Source organism: Tyto alba, unplaced genomic scaffold, assembly GCF_018691265.1.
Source record: "Tyto alba isolate M040663 unplaced genomic scaffold, T.alba_DEE_v4.0 Super-Scaffold_8, whole genome shotgun sequence".
NCBI lineage: Eukaryota > Metazoa > Chordata > Aves > Strigiformes > Tytonidae > Tyto > Tyto alba.
Window position 1 is genome coordinate 12,741,663 of NW_024881329.1, and position 25,469 is coordinate 12,767,131.

The 25,469-nt window shown below is 34.2% G+C and overlaps 1 protein-coding gene across 1 annotated transcript in view; it reads right to left on the minus strand.

Moving 5' to 3' along the window:
• Positions 1 to 25,469, minus strand: part of ELP4 (elongator acetyltransferase complex subunit 4) — a 146,064-nt gene that overhangs the window by 104,005 nt on the left and 16,590 nt on the right. The window contains exons 4-5 of the mRNA XM_042785353.1: positions 12,647 to 12,778; positions 7,554 to 7,693 (exon numbers count right to left, since the gene is read on the minus strand). Of these exons, the coding sequence (XP_042641287.1) occupies positions 7,554 to 7,693; positions 12,647 to 12,778 (272 nt within the window). The remainder of the gene's footprint in view (positions 1 to 7,553; positions 7,694 to 12,646; positions 12,779 to 25,469) is intronic.

A 25,469-nucleotide genomic window follows, 5' to 3' on the forward strand; every position in this document is an offset into this window, starting at 1 on the left:
TCTTCTCAGTTTTGCCAGAGCTGGAGAGAATCTGCAGCGCCTCACAATAATCAGAAGCATTCATGTATCCTTTTAGATATTCCCTTATCCTTTTGGAAAAGATAGAAACTGTTGCTCACCAACATTGGGAAGTAGTTTGCAACTATCTTGTAGCCATAGCCAGGAATACAGGATGTGTGATATGAAAAGAGGACTGCGGTCTTTTTTAAACTAGCATTTTCAAGTTTGTGTATCTAACACTTATTTTGCTTATGAGTATTACCGTGTTATCTATAAGGTTGCCAGAGAATATACTGCAATCACAATATTTGCCAATTCCTGATTTGTTACTAATTTGCTTTTAAAAGTTAGTGGATAAAAGAATAAAATACTAGCAGAATTAAAGGGCCCAAAATTAAAACAAACAAATAAGAGATCTTCAATTAATCCATCAGAAAAAGACTTGCAGCAAATAAAGAATTAAAGAAAATAATGTAATACATATAGGTTTTTTAAAAAAATCGAAAAATAGATACTCTTCTTGCTAAAATATTAATGGTTTACTTGAATTTGAATTATGCTATGTAGATAAGGACATGAAAAATATTATGGAAACGTTATTTATAAAAACAAGTTGCATTAGCCTTCTGGCAATGTTTGTCATAATATTTAAGGAAGGAAATAAGATATTTCTTATTTTCTAATTTCTAGTCCATTTTTGGCTTTGTTACTAAACACCATTTGATTCTGATAATGAGTTTAAACAATTCCTTCTTTGCTCTTTTTTTTGTTTAGCAATTTAGTAATGGATAAAGCAGGAGCTGGCAAGAAGGTAACCTGGTTACAATGGAGCCTCTGACTTCTCTGTTGATAGTTTCTAAGCAGTTAACAAAGGTTAGGTTATCAAGGGTATGACAAATAGCCTTATTATGTATAAGGAGACCCCATTAGTCAAGACAGTTAAACCTGTTTTATCTAAATTTACCAGTAAATCTAGACTCCAGATAAATTTATTCTTTTTCAAAAGCACATACATTCTTAAGGTAAAACCTATGAGCATTATTGAAAAACTACAGCTTAATTTAGTTCTCTTGATTATCAAACTTGCTCTGTTGGTAATTGTAAATGAACAACAAAGGTAGAAATAGAGGCGTAAAAAGTAAGCCTTTTCTGTGATGCACCAAGTTATCACAGAGGGTATTTCTGCCTTCCTGTTAAGTACCAGCTTTAGCAATGCAATGAAAAGGACACCAGAATATCCTAGCAACAACAACCAGAAAACAGTTGGTGTCAGCAGGACAACCCCATTAACCTGGTCCTGCATTAGGGCCAGGACCTAACTGCCCTTCCCTAAAATAAAAAATAATGAGATGAGAAAGAGAAGATTTATGCCTTTTTTGGCGCCAAACACCCAGTCCCATTTACTACTTCTTTTAGGAGAATAGATTTCCCAATCTCTTTCAATTAATGTTTATCATGAGGCAATGAACTTCTACCCATCTTGAGTGATTATCCAGAAGAGGACCTTGTAATCTAACTTAGCCATCAGGTATCAGAAATCCAGAAGGGAGAGCCAACACAGTACTCCTTATCTCCCTCCATCAAAAAGCAGATACTCGTGCAAAAACACAGGAAAGAAAGAGTGATCCAAACTTTAAGGTGACACATGATGTATATAACCTCCAAATCTGATTTTTAATTGCAAAGTAAAAGGCCAATCAATAACTTAGTTCTGTCTAATTAGTCAAAGAAGCTCCTTTCTTTGCAAGTCTATAAAGAAGACAAGTGCTCGTGAGGATAGGAAGAGAGTGACATATGCATAGGTATACATGATATCTAAAAGGGGCCAAGAGTTTCTGGCCCAAATAAAGCCTCTACCTCTCTGATCCTGCAAGAGAATCACTGTAATTATCTTGCAATAGACGTTAGCTACAATTTCAGAGACAGTTCACTCACTGAAGAACAGTTTAAATAAAATAGATTTCTTAATGTGATGTTAGAGAATTAGAAGCACCAAGATGATTTGGTCCTTTTTATAAATACATGGTTCTTATGCCACAAAACATTACTACAAAGGAACTTTCTTATTAAAAGATGTAGCTCTGTTTTTCCAAGGATTGTAAAATATATGTTCACTGTACTTGTTGTTTCTGTCAGGGGAGTATAAGCTGTACAGGAAAATGTGGTACATTACTTTTCTTGTATATTTGCTGCTCCAACTGCGTAATTATTCTTTCTTGTCCCTGAGTCTTGAAAGGAAAGGAGAGCAAAGGATTGATCATCTTGTTCCCCACCCCTTCCCAAAGAAAAGAAGGGTGGGGGAAGAGAACTGTGTCAAATTTCAAGGAGGAAAAATGAAACCTAAGGCCTCCAAAGCTAGTCAACCCCTAACTGAAAAAGGAAGGGAAAAATAAGGCTGGTCAACAAAGTAAATTCTAGGTGCATCTAACAAGTTATAGCTTTCTTTTCTTATTTCACTAATTCCTGATTTTTTGCAACTTCTGATACTATAAAGAGGTATCAACCAAACAATACCATTTACTTAGGGAAAATTATATACTAGGCAAAACTATCAGTTTCATCTTCTTCCTCAACCTCTGTATTACAAAAGCAAAACATTCTTAGATTAAAAAAAAAAAACACAAACCACACCACTGATTTTCGTTTGCACTCCTATATGCTTTAAGAGAAAATTTAATTTAGAAATGTCTTTACTGATACATATCTTGCAAAGTATACCCTTTAGAAAGTCATGAAATCTTTCACAAATATCCCATAATACATAGCCTAGTAATGTAAATTATTTCAATAATGAACTATTCCCTTTCTTAAAAATGACTCCTTATTTTTGAAGGAATTGTCTTCTTTTGACAAATTACATTGAAAAAATATTTTAGAGATTTTCTGAATTCTAAGTCATTTTGTAACATTTTTTTAGTTCCTTCCAGTCTATCAGTACTTTTTTAGAGCCTGTCAGCCTAATAGATTACAGAGATTTTGCAGTGATATATAGATAACTAGCATTATGTGATCAGGTGTTGTTTTGGCTATACATCTAAGACCATAGTCTGAGAACTTTATCTTTAAGAAATTATATCCTCTAAGTGGAGACATGCTAACCAGCCACATCCAATGCTTCTAGTTCACTGTAACACAGAGTAAAAGTGTTGTTGTTTAGGCCTGACCGGCAACTAAGCACCTTGCCCCTGATAGGATGGGGAGGAGAATTGGAAGAAAAAAGGTAAAACCTCATGGGTTGAGAAAAGGGCAGTTTATCAGGACAACATAAGGAGAGGAGAAGTAATAATAACAATACTAATAAAAGAACATACAAAGTGAGTGATGAACAATGCAGTTGTTCACCACCCAGAAGCTGATGCCCAGTCCGTTCCTGCGCTGTGATCCCTCCCCTGGCCAGCTCCTCCAGTTTATATACTCAGCATGACATCATATGGTATGGAATATCCCCCTTGCTAGTTCAGGTCAGCTGTGCTGGCTGTCCCCTCCCAGCTTCTTGTGAAAATTAACTATATCCCAGCCAAACCCAGGACAAAATGAGGTTAGCTCAAGCTTTCAGTGGAACCTTCAGGCAATCAAAGATGAGGTCTAATACAAAGTGTTGACTTCTATTGGAATGGTTATCTCTGATGATCATATTACTTCCTTTCAAATCATTGTCTAGTTAATCAAGAGAACAGAAATTTTTATTCTGTGATATACTGTAGTTAGCTTTAGAAGCCAGCAGCATTGTATTGATTTTCCAAGCAGTAATGACAACAATATAATATCCTTTCCCTCTCCTTTTATAAACTTTCTTCAATGAAATCATCCTGACAGGATTGTGAGCTTGCTTTCATTCCTTGAGAAAGGAATGCTTCCTTCAGAATTTCATCACAATATTTGTAAAAAATACAGTACAAGTCTGTTGGGTTTCTGTAAAAGCATAAACATTTTGAGAGCAGTGTAATAACTGGTAACATTCATACTTAGTCTTGGATTTAATACACTGTGACTAATGTGTATTAAAGAGTCACAGAAGATAGGGATGAAAAGGACCTCAAGAGGTCAGGTAGTCTATCTTCTTGCCTCAAGGCAAGATGAACTACATCTAAACCATCTCTGACAGATATTTACCTAAGTTGTCCTTAGAAATTTTCAATGATGGAGATTCTACAATACTCCCAACTTGTATCTGCAAGACAACTTCTTCTCATGCTAATCATTAGAAAAATATCTCCTTATTTCCACCATTTCTACCACTACAGTTTACTGTAGCCCATTACTGCCTGTCCTACCTTCAGCAGATAACAGTTACTACCCTCTGTATGTCAGTTTTTAACGTGCTTCAAGACTCTGCTTAGATTTCTCTAAGAAATTCCATTCTTCCATTATGAGCCATACATCCCAGTTCCAGATGTATACCCATCTTCACAACCTTCTCTAAGTGATACAGAGTTTTCTTGAAGGATGCTACCAAAACCTCAACAGCCTTGTCAAGGCTGGGCAGAACAGAAGTACTTTGCATGTCTTCCACATTAAATTCCAGTTTATCACTTCCATGCTATTTAAATTATGCTTCTTGGTAGCATTAATCACACAACATTGCTAATATATCTTATGTTCAAGATACTTTATAACCCCAGATCTTCTTCTGGAGACCTGCTACACTACTTAAGTTGTTCAATTAATTATTCCTACTAGTATGATATTTGGCATGTCTTCACTGAATTCCATACAGTTTATTCCAGATCATCAACCCAAGTCTTCTCGAATTCTAGTTCTATTATCTAATCTGCATAGAATTATTCCTTCCACTTTTTTTCCACATTTGACATTATGTTTGAAATGAAGATACCATTGCTCAGGATACATATCAAGACAAATTAATACTAGATTATTACCAGACGCAACACTGGAATAAAGCCTGGTACTTCACTCAAGTTCAGCTGTGACTCAGTGACAGCTTATTTAGAAGATAAGGATTTAACAATCAACATGACAAAAAGAAAACTGCAAACCAGTCTATGTTCCTTCTTTGACACGATAACAGACTTTATCAATGGAGACTATCTCCTGTTTTATTTTAGAGACTTTTGACTTTATCTCAGTTGAATATCCATAAGCAAACAAAGGAAACAGATACTGGTTGAAACTACCCTAGAAGCTTATAAATACATTATATTTTTTTTTCTGGTATTTTTCAGAACACTGATGTTATCCCAGATGTCTTCAGCTTCTTGTCTCCTTAAAGGCAGGCATTGCCTTGGCCTTTTTGACTTTGTGGAACTTTGAAAATTCTTTACATTTTACTGATTAACTTCATTAGATTCAAGCTTGAAAACATTAATGTATTTTCTAACCTGGTCTTTCCTTAAGTAAGTTGGGTAGTCCAATTTGCTGATATTAACTATGCTAATTGTACATTAATTTGGGGCTCGGGGTAGTGGGAGAAGCAGATTTTCTCCACTTCCATCATTTTTTAAGAACTCCACTTATACAACACTGATGAACAGAAGTTGAAATTCTAATTCAGTTTATTTTTTAAATGTGTGTCAAAGTTGAATGACTGTCATTATGGGAAGCTTAAATCTTCATTTTCTCTACAGAAAAATAAGCTTTACTTCAGAGGCTGTAATTCTGAAAAATTCTTCTTTCCACTTTGTCTTAACCTTGACCTAGTGCAACCTTTTTAATAGAGGGAATCCAAAACCAGTGGTTGTGGTCAGGAAAGACAATAATCAGAAGACAAATGATCTACTGTATATGAAGAGAGATGTACATTTCTCTTCACTGTTCCCACAAATTTCTGTCTGAGAGTTCACTATTTCCAAGGTGTTCTTTATTCCTCCCTGTCCCTTATCACATTGCATTGTGGCCTAAGAAAACAATGTTTAGGATGGTGGTTGTCTGTTACCTTGGTACCTGCCTTTACTCCCAAGAATACAATTCTTTCAATTCCTCAGAAGAGGCTTCTTGAAGGAGACCCATGTTCTGGGTGCAGGGAGAAAAAGAAGAGATAAGACTTCCAAAATCTATCTTTATTTGATCATATTCCTTGCCTCATCACTCTGTGCTCTACCAGTTTGCAAAGGAAATAAACTAAATCTAATCTTTCTGTTAGGTTAAAAGTAATAAGAAATCATATGGTAAAAACGTTTAACTTTTATCATAGATAAACACAAGGAAAATATCAGAGCTAAGCAAAGCTTAAAAAAATCAAATGCATAAAAGTTAAAATCCATTTCCTAGACTATACGTTTGATATTAATGTAAAGTGTACAAATACTTGACAGCCATATAGTTAATGGAATTAAGCCCAGAGTCATGAGACATTCTAGTCAGCTAGAGAAAAGACAGAAAGGGAGTTAAATCATTCAGTAACAATATAGGCACTTGCAGCCTATCTGTCAGATACTCTTTTATCTATCCTGTATGGCTCTGCTACTAATAAAAATAAATTAAACATAATATATAAATAAAGTCGGTTCAAATATTTACTACAGAAAAAATAAAAGTTCTCTGCTTTCTCTTGAAAATGCATTTTTTTTATGACATCACAAGAACATGTAGCACAGAAGCAAATTACAGACTTGGCTTTTGATTTTTACCACTTTAAGAAAGGTGCTTCACACTGCACTTCTTCCACGAATTTCAGTTTTTATATTTGAGTGTACTGTAATGAAAATCAATCATTATAAAGCATACTGTACTACCACTTCCAGGAATTGGCCCTATACACTGGGATCTATAAAACTAGGTATTGTATAAATTGACTGGGCTGAACAAAGCCCATATTTGATGTTTGACTTGAAATGTCTCCAAGAAAGATACAATGGATGTGTGTGCTACAGGCTAATGTGAGTCTTAGCTACTGTCAGTCATTTTCTCTTGGTCTTTCTTAATTCATTACTGATGGACATAAACGATAATGCTATTCATTCAGAGAAAAGTTTTTGATTTTCTCTGGAATTAGGGGTGTTGTGCAAGACATAATTGGTGATGGTAATTCTATTCACAGTATTTTGTATTTTCCTTAGGTGAAGCTGTAGGATGTTTAGAAGTCACATAATAAACTAATCTGATATAGCATTCTAAGCTATGTAGGTCAATGATGGTCTGTCTTCTTAGCCCTAAAAACTGTATGGATATCTTCCCAAGACTGATAGCTACCTGACACACACACCTCCAAAAGCTGATGGGGCATGGTGCTCAGGGAGTAGTTCATAGGCAGAGAGCAATAGTTTTCCCCAGTCCCCACACTCAGCTGTCAGTAGGGCTGGACTGAACATGCAGCTGTGTCCTAGGCTGCCCTAGTAATGTCTGCCTTAATTGTCCCTGCCAACTTGCTTCCTCCCACAGCTGAGGAGTCAGCGTACTGAGCTGTCTCTGTGCCACAGCAGCTTTGCTGACAGTCATGGCATGTAGCACTGACATCAGAACCACCACTGAACTGCTTGTGAGCCACGTGTGGCTACAAGACTTTTCACAGTAAGTGTAGATGCAAAAATATCCTTGATTACTAATATGCAGCCAAAATTTGAACACTCAATGGAAGCATGTGGTTTACAACTTACCATGTTTTCATTTTAGGCTGTAAAGATAATTCTTCAGGAAGGTAAAAACTGTGCCATTTTATGGACTGAAACAGTTCTGCAGACATTGTTTTAGAAACATCATAATAGTGGCCAAATTTTGTAGTTGTTGTTGGGCTGGCCTGTGGAAACAACAACACTGATTTCAGTAAACTATTAAATTATTATTGGTCAAAAGAAAATAATTAACTACTAATACACTTGAAGGAAACTTCTGTTTTTTTTTTTTCCCATTCAGCTTAAGTATATGCTTCAAGTAGAACAACATTACAGTATTTACCACTAAGTTTTGGTTCCCTGGTTGACATTCTATAGTGTGAATTTTTCACACAGAATTCAACACTTGTTGTTCCAAGTTGCATCACCAAAGTGCAGTCAGATACTTTAAAGAATGTATCTTCCCGCATGTTCTAGACATATAAGGTCTGATATATGAAAAGTGCAAACCATGATGTGTTCCACCTATCTGACTTTCAGCATCTGGGAATTATATGGCGTCACAGAAACATTTTCAGTTGACGTTGAAAATGTTTCCCTTTGTTTATGACCACTGTGCTCCTGATCAGATTCTCCTTCAACTGTTCTAACTCTTTTGAGGAAAAAGATCAGTTAAAATAACCAAACAAGTTTCGTAGTACAAGTATCAATCAAACCCATAATATTTCTAACTGGTAAGATGCCTGGACCAAAAAAGATGCTGGATCCTAGACTTTTAACAGCAGCTTTGCAGGTCAGAAGAAAGATCACCTATTAGTTTATTTCGAGGACAACTATCCTAAGCCTGGACTGCACTTGCAACGTGTATTGTACAATGCAGGAACATGCAAAAATATCTTAAAGTCATTTTTCTATCTCACAACTCCAAGGCTTACTGCTAAACTGAATCCGCCATAAGAGCAAAGAGCAACTTTCACATATTAAATGATAAAGTATTAATATAAAATTAAATATGTTGATGGTTGCGAAAGAGAACAAGTGACACAGAAAGGTAAGAGCTGAAAGTAAGAGAGATGTTAAAGACATTCACACTGAAGAACAGAATACTTTTTAAAGGTCATTCTGAAGAGAAATTTGGGCTGGTAGGTAAAATAAAATGCTATTTTATTTGTACTTAAAAGCATGGAGTTACTTTTGAAAAGTGACCAGAAATATCCACAATAATTTCAAAAGTTTCTCAGTAGATTCTGTAACAACTTAGAACATTCTATAAAAGGATTTTTCTTTCAAGCAGGCCAATATATACATTTTATCTGCTATCTGAAAGTTGAGCAGGGGTGTGTGTGTATGCAATGAAAACTCTTTGGAACACCTTCTGCTCCAATTTCAACATCTGCTATTCGTGCTATATACAGGAATGATGATAGGTATACTGAATTATTACAATAATAGGATCCCAATAATTTTTTGTGTGTTGAGCAACAAATTATTTAGTTGCAACTGCAATTATTACAGAAAGCTTGTGGTTTTCATAAACCTTGGTCTTGCTAATAAAATAAGTAGTATAACAGTAAAAAGAAAGAATATAGACATGCCAGACATGGCCATATATTTATAGTTAGTTTTCTGAAATCAATCATGCTATGTATTTCCACAATTTTATTCCATGTTTCACCTTACCAAAAATATATTAAACTGTTAAGATTCATTAAAATAATTTGATTTAAATATTTTGAAATTATTTGATTAATGGATGTTATAAGAGGATATAAATAGTAACAATAATACAATATCTTTCCTACAAAAACAATAGAATAACCAAACTAACATCAACTTTTCGTTAAAACAAATAATTAGTTTTTAATCAAAAAAATGCACAAAATTGCTCATGTATATCTAGTCATGAGAGGCAGATAAGTTTTACTCAAAAAAAGGTAGAAAAACCACATTCTCTAAATCAGTATTCCAATTTACTTATCAGCACCTGATTTTTAAAGAAGGAAGCCCAGCAAAAGATGACAATCTAACAAAATTGAAATATTTTTAATGTAAAATGTTACTTCATTTAAAACAAGGATTCTGAAAGCAATTTAAACAGAGGCTGTTCTTTGGCCTATAATCTATTCTTTATCCGGATTACAGATCAGAATGTTTTTACTGCAATCTCTGCCAGAGCTCATCTTTTTATTGTGTACTTCCAAGCCCCCTTAATGTTTTAGAAAGGCCTTGACTAACTGAACTTTGATCTGATGTCTTCATTGAGAAAAGCTCCAGGTTGCCCATTTCAGATGCAAATCCTTACTGAGGCCCAATAGAGTTTAGTAAAGACAGCAAAAAAGAAGAAACAAGAAGTTTCCAGGATCCTCTTTGAGAATCCTGAGGCACATTGGTGTCCTTAATCCACCCTGCTGCATGGATTAAGGTAGGTGATAACCTCTCTTGATTCAAAAGAATAAGCACAGTGCCTACAAACTGGGTGGAGACTAGGATTTGGCCATAATAAAACACCATGCAATAAAAGCTCGGTCTATGTCAGAAGCCTATGAATAGGCCTCAATGTACTGCATTCCCAGGCTTAGCGGGGAAGCTTGCAAAAAGCCTACCTGAATCAAATAAGCATGAATAATCGGCCTTAGCAGAATGACCATGGAGAGTGCGAAGCAGAGACTTTCCATTCCTCTTAAGTTTGATCTGATAAATTTATTAGTGGATTGGAGGCTCAAGCCTGTTCTTTCCTGGATTCCTGTTTTGCACAAGGAGAAATACACTAAATTGTCAGTGAGCAGAGCATGCTTTTATGCTACCGTCTGCTGTTAAAGTTTCTAATTGCAATACTAATGTGCTAGAAATCTCAGATTTAGGATGAATCAAGGCAGAAAATTGATTTCATGCTGTGACAGTTTATATATTGCCCCAAGAACATAAGCAGTTCATTCAAAAAAAAGAAAAAAAAAAAAAAAAAAAAAGAAAAAACCCACACTCTTGCATTGCAAAATAGGCTATCCGTATCCTCAAAAGTTTAAATGAAATTAACCTCTGATATAGATGAAAGTAACAAACTGGTAAAGGCACATCAAGCACAACACAACCCGTTACTCTGACAGATTTCTTATAATTCTTTTTCTCAGGTACAAGGTATATGCAATATATATAGAGAAACTGTGATAGTTTTGAAGACTATTAATATAAATATCATGCATAAGAACAAAAATTAGTTACCTAGCTAGAAAATATGAGCTCTAATAAATGGGAAGGGACTGAACTATTAATGAAAATCTCTTTTATTACTTAGAAATAAAAACTAAATTAAGCATCAAAAATACCACAAAGACAGCTTTTACTCAGCATTCTTACTTCACATAAAACCAGATATTAGATGTAAAAGTTGTCTGCTAATATGTTTAGAGTTTAGTTAAAAGCAAAGGTATTTTCTCTTTCGTACTTGAAAATATTCAACAGTAGTTCTTGAAAATGTACTAGTTTATTAGCTCAATCAGTTTGGAGAATATGCCTCAAAATTTTATTCAACATTATTTTTTTCTGCCAAAAGAAAATTTAAAGAATAAATCACGATCGAAGTTAGTTAAATGATAGCATTAAGCGTATTAAACATCCAGGGTGCTGCAAGGCAACATCAGATTTTTTCTCAATGCAGTATTTTCACCTATCAAATTAATTTAGCACAGCACCAAAATTTTATGATAACTGCATTATAAAATATTGAAAAATATAAATTTCAAAACTATTTTCCCTAATTAGAATATCCTGAGAAATTTTAGGTATGGATAGCTTGAGAATTAGAGTTTGATTTGCAAGTTTTGATTATTTAATAAACTGAACATATACATAAATCAGCATCTGATTCAGAAAGCAACAATGGTAACAAGGGAAACACCCCACAAAAGATTGACCATTTTATTGTATCTTGCATAATCAAATTTCAGTAATTGAGGACAAGTACATTATGTATTGTAGAGAAATACTGTATTAGTAGATAAAGTGATTACTTCTATGAAGTTATAGAAAATTAGCGCACACCTAACTGGATTATTTATATGTTTTTCTACTTTGTTAGAACATCAGAACACTATTTGTTAACAACACACAACTGTTTCCGTATCAACGTATGAGGAATTTGGTTAGATTTTAAAACAGACAAATTATTTTGGGGATGGTTCAGAGTGGCACAGCAAGCTCCACAATAATAAAATTGATGAGATTATATGATTACCCTGGAGGCTTTTTGATTTGGTATGTCAACATATATAAGTCTTTTCTGACACAACTATAAAGCCACGTCTGTGCAATTTCACATAAAACCAAATATGCCAGGCCTTGTAAGATCATTTTGTCACATTCCAATTATGTTTTTTTAAGAATATGATGGAACTTACTAGGCAGTTATGATTACATCTAAACCAGAATTTATAAATGTAGGCTAAAATGTATAGACAAAACAAGTTTTTTGTTCTGGATAGTCAAACATGCTGTAATTTTATTGAAGGTTGATTGTGCCACTGGATTAAGAAAGTCACCAGCCACAGGAGATATATTATTCACAAAACACCAACAACTGTAAACTCTGAAAGACTGGCCACTAGGCTTGTTCCTTATATTATCTCTGTACAATGATTAGTTTCTAGTGACAGTGAAGCTGATATAATCTCAAGTGCTTACTTTAGTTGTTATGCACATGGATAAGCAGGTCAACAGCTTGCTACGACACAGTGCTTTCACTACAGAGATCTAGTAAGCACTGTTGATTAAACCTACTTAAGTAATTTGTGTACAACTAAATTTGGGCAAAATTTGTACGTGACCAAATTATTCAAACTTTCATAAAAAGCTGTCTCAATTTAATAATACTCATTGAAAAATCCTATGGAACTTTAATGGTTTTTTATTTTAAAATTATTATTGTCTGTATTAAGTTTTGCAGTTCTTGCAAACTCTCAAATTCCCTTTCTCTCTGTATCTCTAGTAATCAAAAAATATAGTGGTGTATGATAATTTACCCTCGGGAGACAAACCTGTAACACTGTCCATTAGCAGTTCCGTTGTCTAGATTCTACTGGAAAGCACTTGCTCTGCAAATTCAATTTGACTGCAAGAGGAAAAAAGTATGAAATACTGATTACCTCCATTTTTGGTAAATTTTGGTAGCGCCAGGCTATTTTCATAGAATCCTGAAAATCTTCAGACTTAAGAGTTGTTGCTACTTCTCCCAATTCATTTCTGTAGGTATCATCAAGCAAAGGGGCTGGAAGTTCCTACAGGTGGAGAGCAAAAGAATGTCAGCTAGCTACAGTGCAAATGGCAGTTAAGATTTCCACACTCCCCCCAAACGCTAGCTAATACAGCTATCTTAATATAATGGACAATTGTAAAATCTGTAACAAAACCTGATTAAAATAACTGTTCTGAAAGACTGGCTCCTACAAATGCTGAACATGAAAAAATCCATGTAATTATTATGGGAAAAATGAATTATACAACTACAAGAGAATGCAGAATGGAAATATCACATTGTATACACTACACAAAGAACACATCTTGAGCAGCATCTGTATTTCTTTATTAAAAATCATTCTTTAATGGTTGATCTCCTAAACTATTCTGTATCTGAGAATAGGTAAGTTCCTTGAACAGTGAATTTAAGCCTATTTTATAATAAGATCACTTTACTTTGTTAGCTTCTGTAAATCTTTCAAAAGTATTCAACAGATCACAATAGCCCACAGACACTGACTAAAAACAACCATAACAGGATGGTTTGAATTTTCTCTTCTGCTAACCATTAGGCATGATATCTTCTAACGACAGATACCTCATGAACACAAACAAGGGAGTAAAAGGAACGGGCAACTATTTAATCCTGGAATTTTTATAAATTTCTAATGCAAACTTTTCTGGCTTTTTTTTTTTTTTTTTTAAAAAAAAAAAAGCATCGCACACAGATGGATTTAATTGTTCTATGAGGACAGAAGTGCAGCTTTGACTTAGACCTAGATTAAAAACAATGTTTTATTACAAACTTTCTGCCTTCTACCTTTTTTGCATTGCTGAAAAAGTAAACAGCTGGATGGGTATCAAACACAGCATTCAGAGTTTATGCACTGGGCTTCTACACCTACTAGAGGATAGAAGTGCAACCAAGTTTTCTGAGCCAACTTTATCACCCATGTGTGTAAGCTGGAGGGCACAGGAACTCTTTATCTGATTAAAATAGATCAAGATTTATTTTAAAACTAAGTTTTCATTAAGCAAAGACTTCAGAAGAACAGAGATATGGTCTCAAGGTTTAAAAATAGATAGAGCTAGCCAGTATTTCTGTACAATGTATTAGGTATGAAGACATAAAAAAAACAAATTTGAAAACTTTAAAAGAAGAATCTTGATTGAAGTATGGGATACACATGGAACACTGAGCATGGACAGAGCTTATATGGACAATAAACATCTAAATGATGTTCATGGCTTTATGTAGGCAAACATGGTGCAAACAGACACATGTAGAAAGAAGACAATGAAAGTTTAATTGAAGCCATTTTGGATTTAGTAATACCCTATCTCAGTATTAAAGAGTACAGGAGAGAAAACCTGAATATAGTTCAAGATGTAATCTTACAAACAACAGGAACGACTTGTTTCTTTAGTAGTAACAATTGTTATGTATCTACAATGTATCTACAAAACTGAGAACAAACATTTCTAATTTCAGAACAGTTGTTTCTGTCTCTCTTTCAGTGGTTGGTCAGTACACCCTCAGAGATAAAAGGCAATGGAAGCTATGAAAGCTTTTATGGAGTTACTTCAGTAAAGTTGCAGAAACAGAAACTGTACCTATGTGCTTCAGCAGCTAAACTGAAGATGCAAGCCACACCTTTGAGCAAGTCATTTTATCTACTTGCTTTTTGCAAATGAACGGCAAAAGCCTGGTAAAGGTTCTTCATGAGAATGATTATGTACAGAGTTAAATTTTGATTTCTTACACCTTGTTTAAAAGATACATTTGTATACAACAAACTTCTATTACTATGGTTGTAGAAATTAGGCTTTATGGATAGGAAAGCTACACGAAGATTATAATTTTAAGCTAGTATTTACAGCTTTCATCAAATTTACAGATTTATAACAGATGTTTCAGTAAAAAACAAAATTTACTTTCATCAAAGTTTCATATCTATCCAGAAAGAAAGCAGGGAAACTTTCAAACCAAATACAAAGATTTCTGACAGAAGAAAATGAAAACAGAACACTGTACTGAAAGGGTCTAAGAAATTATAAATACAAACATGAGCTAAAAAGTACACCAATGCATTTCACATATATGCAGATACAAATTATTTGAATTTAGTTCTAACAGCATTATATAAACAATTTTTCTAAAAAAAGATGTTATTTTGAATTTCTAATTTTATAACTCAGATATCCACAATAAAGAGTTAATTGATCTTATTTTCCAATAAGAAAATATTCTATTTTGAAAATAAATTACTATACAGTTAAACTATTATGTAGATTTAATTTCCTAGTACAGTTATTCATAGATTGAATCTGGTTAAGGTAGAAAGGTCTTTCTTCTTCATTGAAGAGCTGCTGATACATAGTCATCTCAAAATACTGCTGAATTATACTGATGAAAAAAATAAAAATCAACCTTAATTTAAAAAGTGAGTTCTGTAAAGGAATAATTCCACAGGCCAAAACAACATTTGCAGATATCTCTTTCTTTCATTCACCAAGATCAACTGGCTCCCAGCCACTACCTGCAACTTTTTATAGTGGTGGGTAACCTCTGTTTTTCTGAAAACAAGTGTCAGCCACACTTTGGAAAAGATTATGAAATCCTGCCTAAGCATTTCATCAAACTCCCTGATCTTGGCCTTGTTTCAGATCCTACCACTGATGTAACAAGTTGCTACCTTATCCTTATCCTGCTGCAGTATCACTGGGCAGTTACCACATCATCCATAAAGGAAAGGAAACCCAGGAAATGGCACCTTTACTGTAAGTAAAGAGAAAAGCAGCACCAGTGTTTTCTTAAAGATATTTAATATTTTTCTTCTCTAGAATCACTGCAAATGCCTGTCGTACTACTGGTTCATTGTCATTATATAATAATTGGCAGACAAATTTGAGACAGGAACATTTAGCTATATACATTTGCTTTTATATAATCACACATAATGTATGTTTTACACGGAGACTGTAATTTACGCTAAAATAGAATAGAGGTCAAGACAATAAGGGGTGAGAGGTTCTCCAAATATTACTGATAAAGTACAACCTACTTCAATACCCACATGAAACACTGAGAAAAGTTCCTGCCTCGCAGCCAAACAGAGAACAAAACCTTCTTACATGGCACTGCATGGAAGGGAGACATTACAAACACTAGCTGTTGACATCCGAGAAGCTCAGTCCAAAACAGACAGACACACTATCAGTGCAACACAATTAGGCACTGTGCTATGCCTTAACTGTTGCTAAGAATGAAGCAGATTAAGAGATCAAGGAAAAATGGTTTCACCTGAAGCTGATAAAGGTTTTGGCTGCCAGAAATGAAAACCTATCTAAGTATCCATCTGAAATAGTCTTTCTGGACAGTATAGTTTACTTTTAACTTCTGACATAATAGAGAGATTTCATTCTCTCTCTCATAATGAAAAACTTCTAACATTATAAAATGATTGTTTAAATATGTCTAAATTCACACAAAGCAAGATGAGAAAGTTGTGACTCAGTACCATGGCAGTTAGCATATGCATCAGCTTAGGTCTGTTTTACGCTGCCCCACAGAAGGAACCAGGAGCACTTGAAGAACGCTCTCATACCAAGAGCAACTCTTATTTCCTCAGTTGCTTTTCCAAAATTCATTTACCTAATAACTACCTTGCTTAGCTGAAAAATTTGTTTCATAGATGTACCATGTTCTTGTCCCTATGTAAGAAACATGTTGACATGATGCACTGAGGCTTGAGAGATTTCTGGGGCTACTAGGTCTCACAGCCATATAATTTTCCATCCCAACAAACACTTTGCTCTAAAGCAAACATATCCTGATTCATATTCTTGCCTATGGTGGTTGTGAATTTTATGGTCTCTTAGTAGGCTTCATATATAATTCAGCTGCAATCTGGAAAAGGTAGTCTGCCTTTCGAGCTGACTGGTATTTTGAATACCAATTGCTTGAGCTCCACCTGGTATATTAACTTGGTTAAATACATTCCAAGATGTTGTACTTCAGCACAAATAGGAAAAAAAAAAATCCAATTCTATTCATGGTCTGTATATATCTGCAATTTGAACACATTTTATATAAAGATTAATGAACAGAGCTAATAAAGATTGTTTACCTCCAGATTTGCATCCTAACTTTATCACCATTATCCCAGCTTCTGTCTACCCTTGTTTCCCTCCCATTTATACTAAACTCTATGAAATGGAGGCAGAATATGCACTTGCTGTTTGAGGGTATGTCTATGTTGACTAGAAGCCAACATGCATGTCTTCATAAGCCTGGTAGAAGACTTAACAGAATATATAGGTGATCGCTAATGTTTTTCCTTAGGATGTACTGATTCTTGTATTCCAATCCATAATTTTCAAAAATCTTTCAACTAGATCTTTGTATAAGCACATTTGGAAAGGGAGAGAGCGTAACATTTGTTAACAGGCTTGGGACTGGGGAGAATTACAAACCTAGAACACAGTTCTATAAACCTGCTTTACTGGCAATATTAAAAATACTGAAATCTCAATGATCCAAACATTTCTTTTTATCTTAATATCTTCTTTTTATCTTCATGATAACTAGAACTGGAAAAAAGGGCTTTCCCCTCTTCTGACACTGCAAATTAAATGCTATTTTTTCAAGAAAATAGCTCTTCCTAAACCTGACCATGTCTGAGTGACGCAGAGCACCTAAGTGATAAAAAGTCGCCAGTTGACATAACACAGGTAAATTCCCAAAGATAAAGTCTGGCTGGCTGGCTATATACTTCACAACTCTTCAGCATTGTGAAAGGTTTCATTACTGTCCAAGAACTACAAAGCATTCATCAGTTCTCAGATTGTCCTTAAAAATAGAAGGAAACATAAGAGTTATGGATAGGGTGAAGCAGACCAGCAGCCAAACTAGCCAGGCTTCTGGCACAGCTATACAGAAATTGAACTGAAAACTATACAGCAGAACACGTACAGAGAACAGTGGAGGGCATGGTTTCTATAAACAACATATGAAGATGGCTAAGCCTGGGCTTTTCCTTAATATCTGTGTGGGGGCGATACAAGAGCAGGGCTTTAGCACAACTTCCTTTCTCCCCGATTCATTACAAATTGAGAAACAAAGACACCAGTTTCCAGCAGTGTTATTAAATAATTACTTATGTTTGAGAACTCTATCATATATAAAAAGCACATAAATTCTGCTGAGATTATCAGAATTTTGAAAAATATTTGGAATTATGAGCCTATTTAGTATTAAATAAATTTATATTCTTAGAATCAAAATCAGAATTTTAGAAGAATACAAGATTATTAAAACATTTAAAAATTACTTCCAAAATTTCATGCAGAATTTGGAAAGCAACGTGTTATTTAAACAAGAGACTAAGAAAAGGAGAGTTGATTTATCAGCCTGTAGTATCTCTATTTAACCTATTTATGCTTAAAAATTTCTCAGCTCCCACATCATAGAGCTTTGAAAAGCTTTGGGACTGACAATTTTGTGGCATCAGTGTGTCAACTCCTGAGAACTGTTACATTCTCCCAGGCTAAAAAAAGACAAACCTCTCATAAGGTATATAAAAAAACAAAGCATGTAGCAGTGCATTAGTTAAAATAAAAAAAAGAAAATCTGCAGCATTTCTTGGGGTCAGCTAAAATACAAGTCTTTGCTATGCAGCATGAATACACAAAAAAGCAGACAGGTGCTAAAGTTACTGAGTGTGGTTTGGTTTGGGCATTCATCTGTGTCTAGAGTGAGATATAGTAGGAAAGAAAAAAGAAGGAAACTTGATACGTTTTAAAATAAAAAAAAAAGTTTTGGGAAAAAAATGGTTTTCTAAAGTGATAATACTAAATGACAATGCAACTAAAATGATATTGTTTCCTACGAACCAAGCTTATGAAGGTTTTATGGCAAACATGAAATAATTTATTTCATTAATAAATCTTTTATCTTCGTAATAAAATGGTGTGCAACCTGTATCTGCTGGCAATCTGGGTCTGTGTTTGCTGCCACATTACTTTACTGCCTTGTTTTGGCAGATGCACGAAGCAAAATCAGATTCTAACAGTTTGACCTCTCTCACTTCTTATGTTCTCTGGGGGATAATAAAATCCAAGATACAATCCCACAGCAGTTAATGAAGCTTAACCTCACACCCTCTTAATTACCAATGCATTACACCAACTATAGGCATCATACTCCTCTCTAAGCTATTTTACAATGCTAAAGAAGTACTACTGTGCTATTATTTAGCAACATAATCGAAGCTGTATGTGAAATCCCTCTTATATAAAATCCTTCGATCCTTACGGGCTTCAATAACTGTGTAATTAACAGTACTTAAGAATTTAAAACATCTATTTATGTATCAATAAATATGTTGTTCACATGGTTTTATGCAACTATTTTGCAATGCAATATCATCTCAGTTATGATTAAAGAAACATGAAATAAAGAAATACTAAAGGGAGTAGGATTCACTGGTGATCTCTAACCAAAATGATATTTAAATAGCTTAAACTTACATGAATTTAAGGCTCTTTTTCATTATGTTAATTTTTAGTATTTAAAGGACACCAGATGGTAAGTCAGGAAGGGTAAATATTTTCTTTTCAATAATGTATTATATAAATGTCAGTTTAAAGGGCCCTACTCCCAAAAGGGGGGAGGATTCTATTTTGATTGTAAACACTTGTGAAGACAAGGTCCATTGTTAAAGAACACCAATGACTCGATACAGAATTTTTCTCCTTTCAGTGGCCCTTGTACAACAATTTATTTCTATCTCCAGGTAAGGCTGTACTACGGAAATTTTTCTCTGACATTCAAAAGGACCAAATGGATGTCAACCCAGGATAAACGAGAATTGTATGAAGAGCAAAGGGAAGTAATATTCCTCTGTTTTATGAAATAAAAAAAGTTAATTGAAAGTACTCTAGGGGGGTATTTTTTTTTAACCCATAAGAATATATTCTCTACTTCACATACACAGAAGTAAACCCTACAGTCAAGTCACAGAACACTTTGCTATAACTTCCTTGCACTATGGCTCCATTTCACAACACTGAAACCCAGGAATGCATACAAGAAGATTAGATGATATTTTAAATTTATTTAATCTTTTTCCAAATCAGTTCATGAATGCTTAAATAAGTAAAAGATAAATAGAACAAAAAATAGAATGACATAATAAAAAAAGTAATGTGTAGAAACCAAATAAAAATGAGAGTGCCCTTGTTCAAAATTCTGTAAACTCTGCTGCAGTGTATAATGCACTAGCCTAAACAGATTTAATAATAATAGCGTTAATCATGAACAACTTTAAAGATGAGCACTGTAAGCAATAGTTCACTAATTGAGCAAATCAATTCCACAAAGTTGCCAACCAGATTTGTAAAACAGTTATGTGTGAACACTGAAGCCTAAATATTTGATTTTTTTTTTAAGCTACTACTTTTATGATACATTTAACAGGCTAAGATCTGTGTTTAAAAACAATTACATAACTATGATCACAAAAGAAAATATCCTAATAAACAGCCAAGGATTGGTAGGTAGGAGATCTGAAATATAAGCCAAATATTTATTTCTTTTGGTTCTGGAAAATCTTTTTATTAGATTGCTCTGAACTTTTGACAAAGGCTAAGCTTTATACTTTAGAGAGTTCCCAGCGTGTGTACTGCTTAAAAGGATTTAATTCTTTTTAAACAGAAGCGATTTTTTCCAGCATTCCCTTTCACACCCATACAACTTCTCTGTCAAGTTTATAACACAGTTTTCTAGTGCACAAAATTATATATTACAGTATAATTAAAATATTTGCATTTTAATACAGAAAAATGTAAAATAGATATTCCATTTACCTGACATGCAAGCAAGAAAAGTAAACAGATGAACATGAGCTATATAATAAAGAAATTAGATTTTTCAAAAGAACTTTCAAACTCTGAGACAGTTGCCAGGGTTAGCTTTAACCCTAGTCCTTGTGCCACAGGGCTATCCTTACTTCAGAAGGAGATAATAGGTGGTAGGAAGTTCACTAGTGCTGTAACTGTAATTGGACTTCTGCGTATTAAGTGATAATATTTAACAGCATGCAGCAGCTTAATCACTGTAACAAGTTCATATATTTTGAAAATACAATTGGGAAAAAAAGAATAGGAATGTAGCCCTGCTTGTGCATATATATTTTTACCTTTCAAGTTGTTATGCTTTTAATTTCTTTATGTAGCATTGAAAAAAGTCAGATGACAGAAAAAATATCTCTTGGATTCATACGCAGCTTCTTTCAGAGTACCAGATAGCAAAGATACAGGAAGGAGTTAGAACAGTGCTCTTTGAAAATGGAAGCTTGGAAAGACCTAGTCAGCAGCCTGATCATTTCTTCCAGGTGTGCATTCCTCCTTCTGATAAAACAATAATTTAGATTCATATCTATGAGGGAAAAATGTAAGCATCATGGTTGAATGTACTTTTCTGGAATACAAAAGTCCATGTAGACAGCTACGCTTTCTTTCAGGAGGTTGTTTGCATACACAGTAATACAACGCTGAAGTTCAGCAGTTTGTTTATTGCTGTTTTTTTTAAATAATTCTGGAAATAATAAAAATACATTTTGCTAGATTCTTTCTGTATTCATCTTTTTGGTGGGAAAAGAATAAGTGCGTACTTTGTGTTCTTCAGGTCCACTCAGTATAATCAGCTTGTTGGAGGTGGAATTTTTTGTCTTTTCCAAATGACATACTTAAGCAAAATGTCATATTTAAAAAGTACTTTCACTTTTGTTTCAGAGATCTTTCCAGCTTGGTAGGAATTTTAAAAAAACTTGTTCCTGGAGGTCTTTTTGACCTTGTCCCTACTGTTTTGGTTTTTTTTTTTAATAAAACATTATACTTCCCTACATGCACCTCCCAGCTTCCTAACCAAGTCACACGTCATTTTTCCCTTTCACTGTGGTACCCTATACCACTAGTGCGATTTCTCCTGACTGATTTGACTTCAAGATATGTCCAGCAAACACAGCAGAGCTGTGTATCTGATACATGGGCACCCTAAGGGCTTTACTATTCAAGTGAATCTTCTGTGTAGATCTCCAGAGAGCAAACTGTTTGTTCATTTTCAAACTTGGAAGTACAATGACACCAGATGTACAAGGTAAATACTGCATCATGCCTTAGTATGGTAAGCCTCAAAGTACTTGATTGGGGGTAGAATTTTGGGGAATGCATTTCCTTCTAAGTTATCCTCTATAGCAGAGGTAGGAAAAGTATCCCCATTATGAGCAGCAGACTCATAAATTATGTCAAAGTATAGGTTTTTTTCCCTCGAAGGATGTGCTCTTGTAAGAGAACCTCCAAAAGGCAATCTCAATAGAGTCCAGAAGTATCCTGTAATAAAATTCCATCTTGAAAACAGAAATTCCATGGAAATGCAGTAATTGCACAAAACGTTCAACTTTTCCACAGGAGATGAACAGATGTGGCTCTAGAAAGAAGTTCTGTACCTCCCACTCTTCCACTTAAGGCATTCAGGTTCCCAGTGGAGTGGTCACTGAGGTAACACTGGCCAGGGTCCCACAGGTAAATTGGTGGGCATCAGAGGATGCTGGTTTCTATTTCCCAGCATGTATAATGACCAGCAAGTCTTCCTCTTGAGACAAACTTTGCACAGGCTCCACAGTAAAAGCAACTTTAACAGAGAAAACTATTGTCAAGAGGAGTTCATAACTGGCAAATATAATCCAATTCTTTCTCATTAGAACTTGTGAGAATCAGTTCCCCCCCCAGGAATAGATAAAATAATTAGGAAAAAAGGCAAAAAATTTTTTACTTAGGCAGTTTAGACAGTTCTAGGATTTTATTGCCAAATCTGAAGTAGGAAAAGTGAGCAACATAGAAATGCAGCTGTCACAGATACAGATTTTTTTTTTTTGAAGACTGGAACCATACCTTGACACTAACAAGGAGAATGGGTGTAAAGAACTGAGCTATTACAGATTTACTGTATTTTTATAGCTTCCAGAAGTCAGTTTGGTACCCAGAGTAACTTGGGGTGGATGCAAGCCTGTTCTAATTTTGGCTATGGTGACGTTCAAAGGAAATATTCAACCCCCTTGCTTGCCATTTCTTGCAAAAAGCATAGGAGGGTTTAATATTTCCCCTGTAATAAAACATAACTGTATACACAAATTTGTATGTTCCATTCTCAAACACATACACTATATGCAACTTCAAAATAGCTGGCATTAACTTTAGAGTGCTGAATTATAAAAAAAAAATATAGCCAAGTTAAGGAAACAGATGGAGGAACAAGCCCTATCTATTTTATTAGTTCCTCTTTGTTTTTAAGCTTGAGTGCATAACAGCCTTCCGTAATTTGTAGCCTGAACTTAATAAGGTATGGTACTGAAAATGGAATCTTAAGATATAATGTTTCCTTCAGTCATTTCATCATTGAATTAGTTTTCCATTCACCAATGCAATCAATTTTATTTTATGCTTGATCACAGAAGTGTATCATACTATTTCTTATATTATATTCTATCCCTAGTATTTGTGTTCTCATGGTAAAAAGTTGACTTTTGTTTAAGACTATAGATTGAACAGAAATGCTCTCAAATGTTTAAAATACTTTCTGAAAAACAGCATGTATATAGTTCTGTAGGTTTTACCAGAGGTGTATAATTTTTCAGCATTACGTCTTAATGCCAATTTCCTGAAGGAGCTTTGACTACAAAAGGCATGAATATGTTTTCAAAGGATGATGGATAAATTGGTGGGTGGTAATATAATATATCTTAGGCAGCTGATCAGGGCTTTTTATCCTCTGCTTGTCTTTTAGTTATATACAATTTCAAGATAATTATGGTCTGTAAGAATGTCTTTTCCCCTTCCTACTACCAGAAATATTTGTCTTGGTTATAGGTTCAAGAAACTTCCAATCACATCATAAAATTAGAATGGGGCAATTATGGCATCGCAGCAGAGAACTGAATGTATAAATAGACTGACCACACAATATGGACATAAGGCAGTTAATGAACTGCCTTTATGTAAAACACCAGTTAATTAGAATACTAGCAATAGAATATATTGAATCCATACTTGAATTTTGTAAAATAAAAACCACACATAAATTGTATAATTCTGGTTGATATGTACCATATCCATGTTGCGTTTCCAGTAAAGAATACAGTCCAATCAGATACTGAAAATAAATTAATTACTAATCTCATTAAATAAAATGTAATGTTATTCAACAGTCAGATATGTTATATTAAAATCCTGACTTGGTAGAGACATCCAAATCCCAAACAGATCGTTTTTATGACAGGGGAGGACTTCTTGAAGCACCCCAAGGTCGTCTTTTTTAAAAGTCAAGCGAGGCGGCTGTAGAGAAAACTCCTCTGCTTTTGTGATTTGGAGATCTAACGGTGGCCAATGCCAGTCTTAGATCAACTTTTTCCCCGTGAGGCTGAAATGTTTTTTAGGTAACAGATACTGGCATTTCAACAAGTGCCTAAGCTTTCCAAGTGTGAAAGTACGCAATTTTCTAGATTGATGCCTAGCATATTACAGGGTTACTTCACTGCAGTAATTTCAAGACAGCAATACAAATCAGAGAAATCAACTCTACTGTGCCTTGTCTGTTAAACAAAGGAAGTGATGAATAATCAAGGTAAGAGTAGAAAAGTAGAAGAGAACTGTTGGATAGATAAACACATAAATGGAAGAAGAAAATAAGACAAAATTATGTTTTCCTCAACTTTCCTGTAGTAATATTGTCCATCCATTTATAGTCTCTTATAGTAACACCACTATGGAGTTACAGTGGAGGAATGCAGTATTATTACCTAGCATCCACCCCTGAAAAGTAAGAAGGAAAACTTGTTCCAAATCAGAAAACAGAGCTCAGTAAGTCACATCGAACTAACTGACCACAAACTCAAACTGGCACAAGAAGGACAGATGTATGTAACAATGTCTTTTGATTAACTTGCAAAAGTATAAAGAACAGGAGCTAGGAAAATAATGACATTCTATGAACATTTGATTCAAAGGTGAATGAAAGAATAATAAAATGTATGTTAGCTACTCTAAGAAATTTAAATGCAATGCAATAAAAATATTCATTTGAATAATTTAATTTTGATGAGAAAAACAACCACAAGGATCATGTATTCTACAGTCAGAGAGACAATTAATTGATTATTGGTTATTTAAAACAAAATATTATTAATAAATATAGCACATTCTTATGTAATTCATACTTCATAATAATATTACAACCTATTTGTTTAGGCTGTATTTTAAACCACAACAAATGAGAAAAATTTAAACCCTAAATGAACCCTCTGTACATTCAAGATCATAAAAAAGTTATTAAATTTTCAATAACTGCAATCATATAATTTCATTGGGAATACACTTTTTTCCTGAATATTGAAGATAATATTGAATAGATAAGACATAAAATCTACTGCCACCAGGTAGGAAAAAAGAAAAGTAATCATTTTGTCCAGAAATAGACTCTGAAGACTCTTAAGGAAACAGCCAGACTTCACTTGATGCAGAAGTAATCAGCAAATTATATGTTGCTTTTGATATTAGAAAAAAGCAGCCTTAGAAAGACATAAAATATTTAATGAAATTTTGTAAGATTATCCTCACACTTTAGCGTTTTTTGCAGTGTTGATCAGGCTTTTTCCCTTATAGAATTCCCTTATA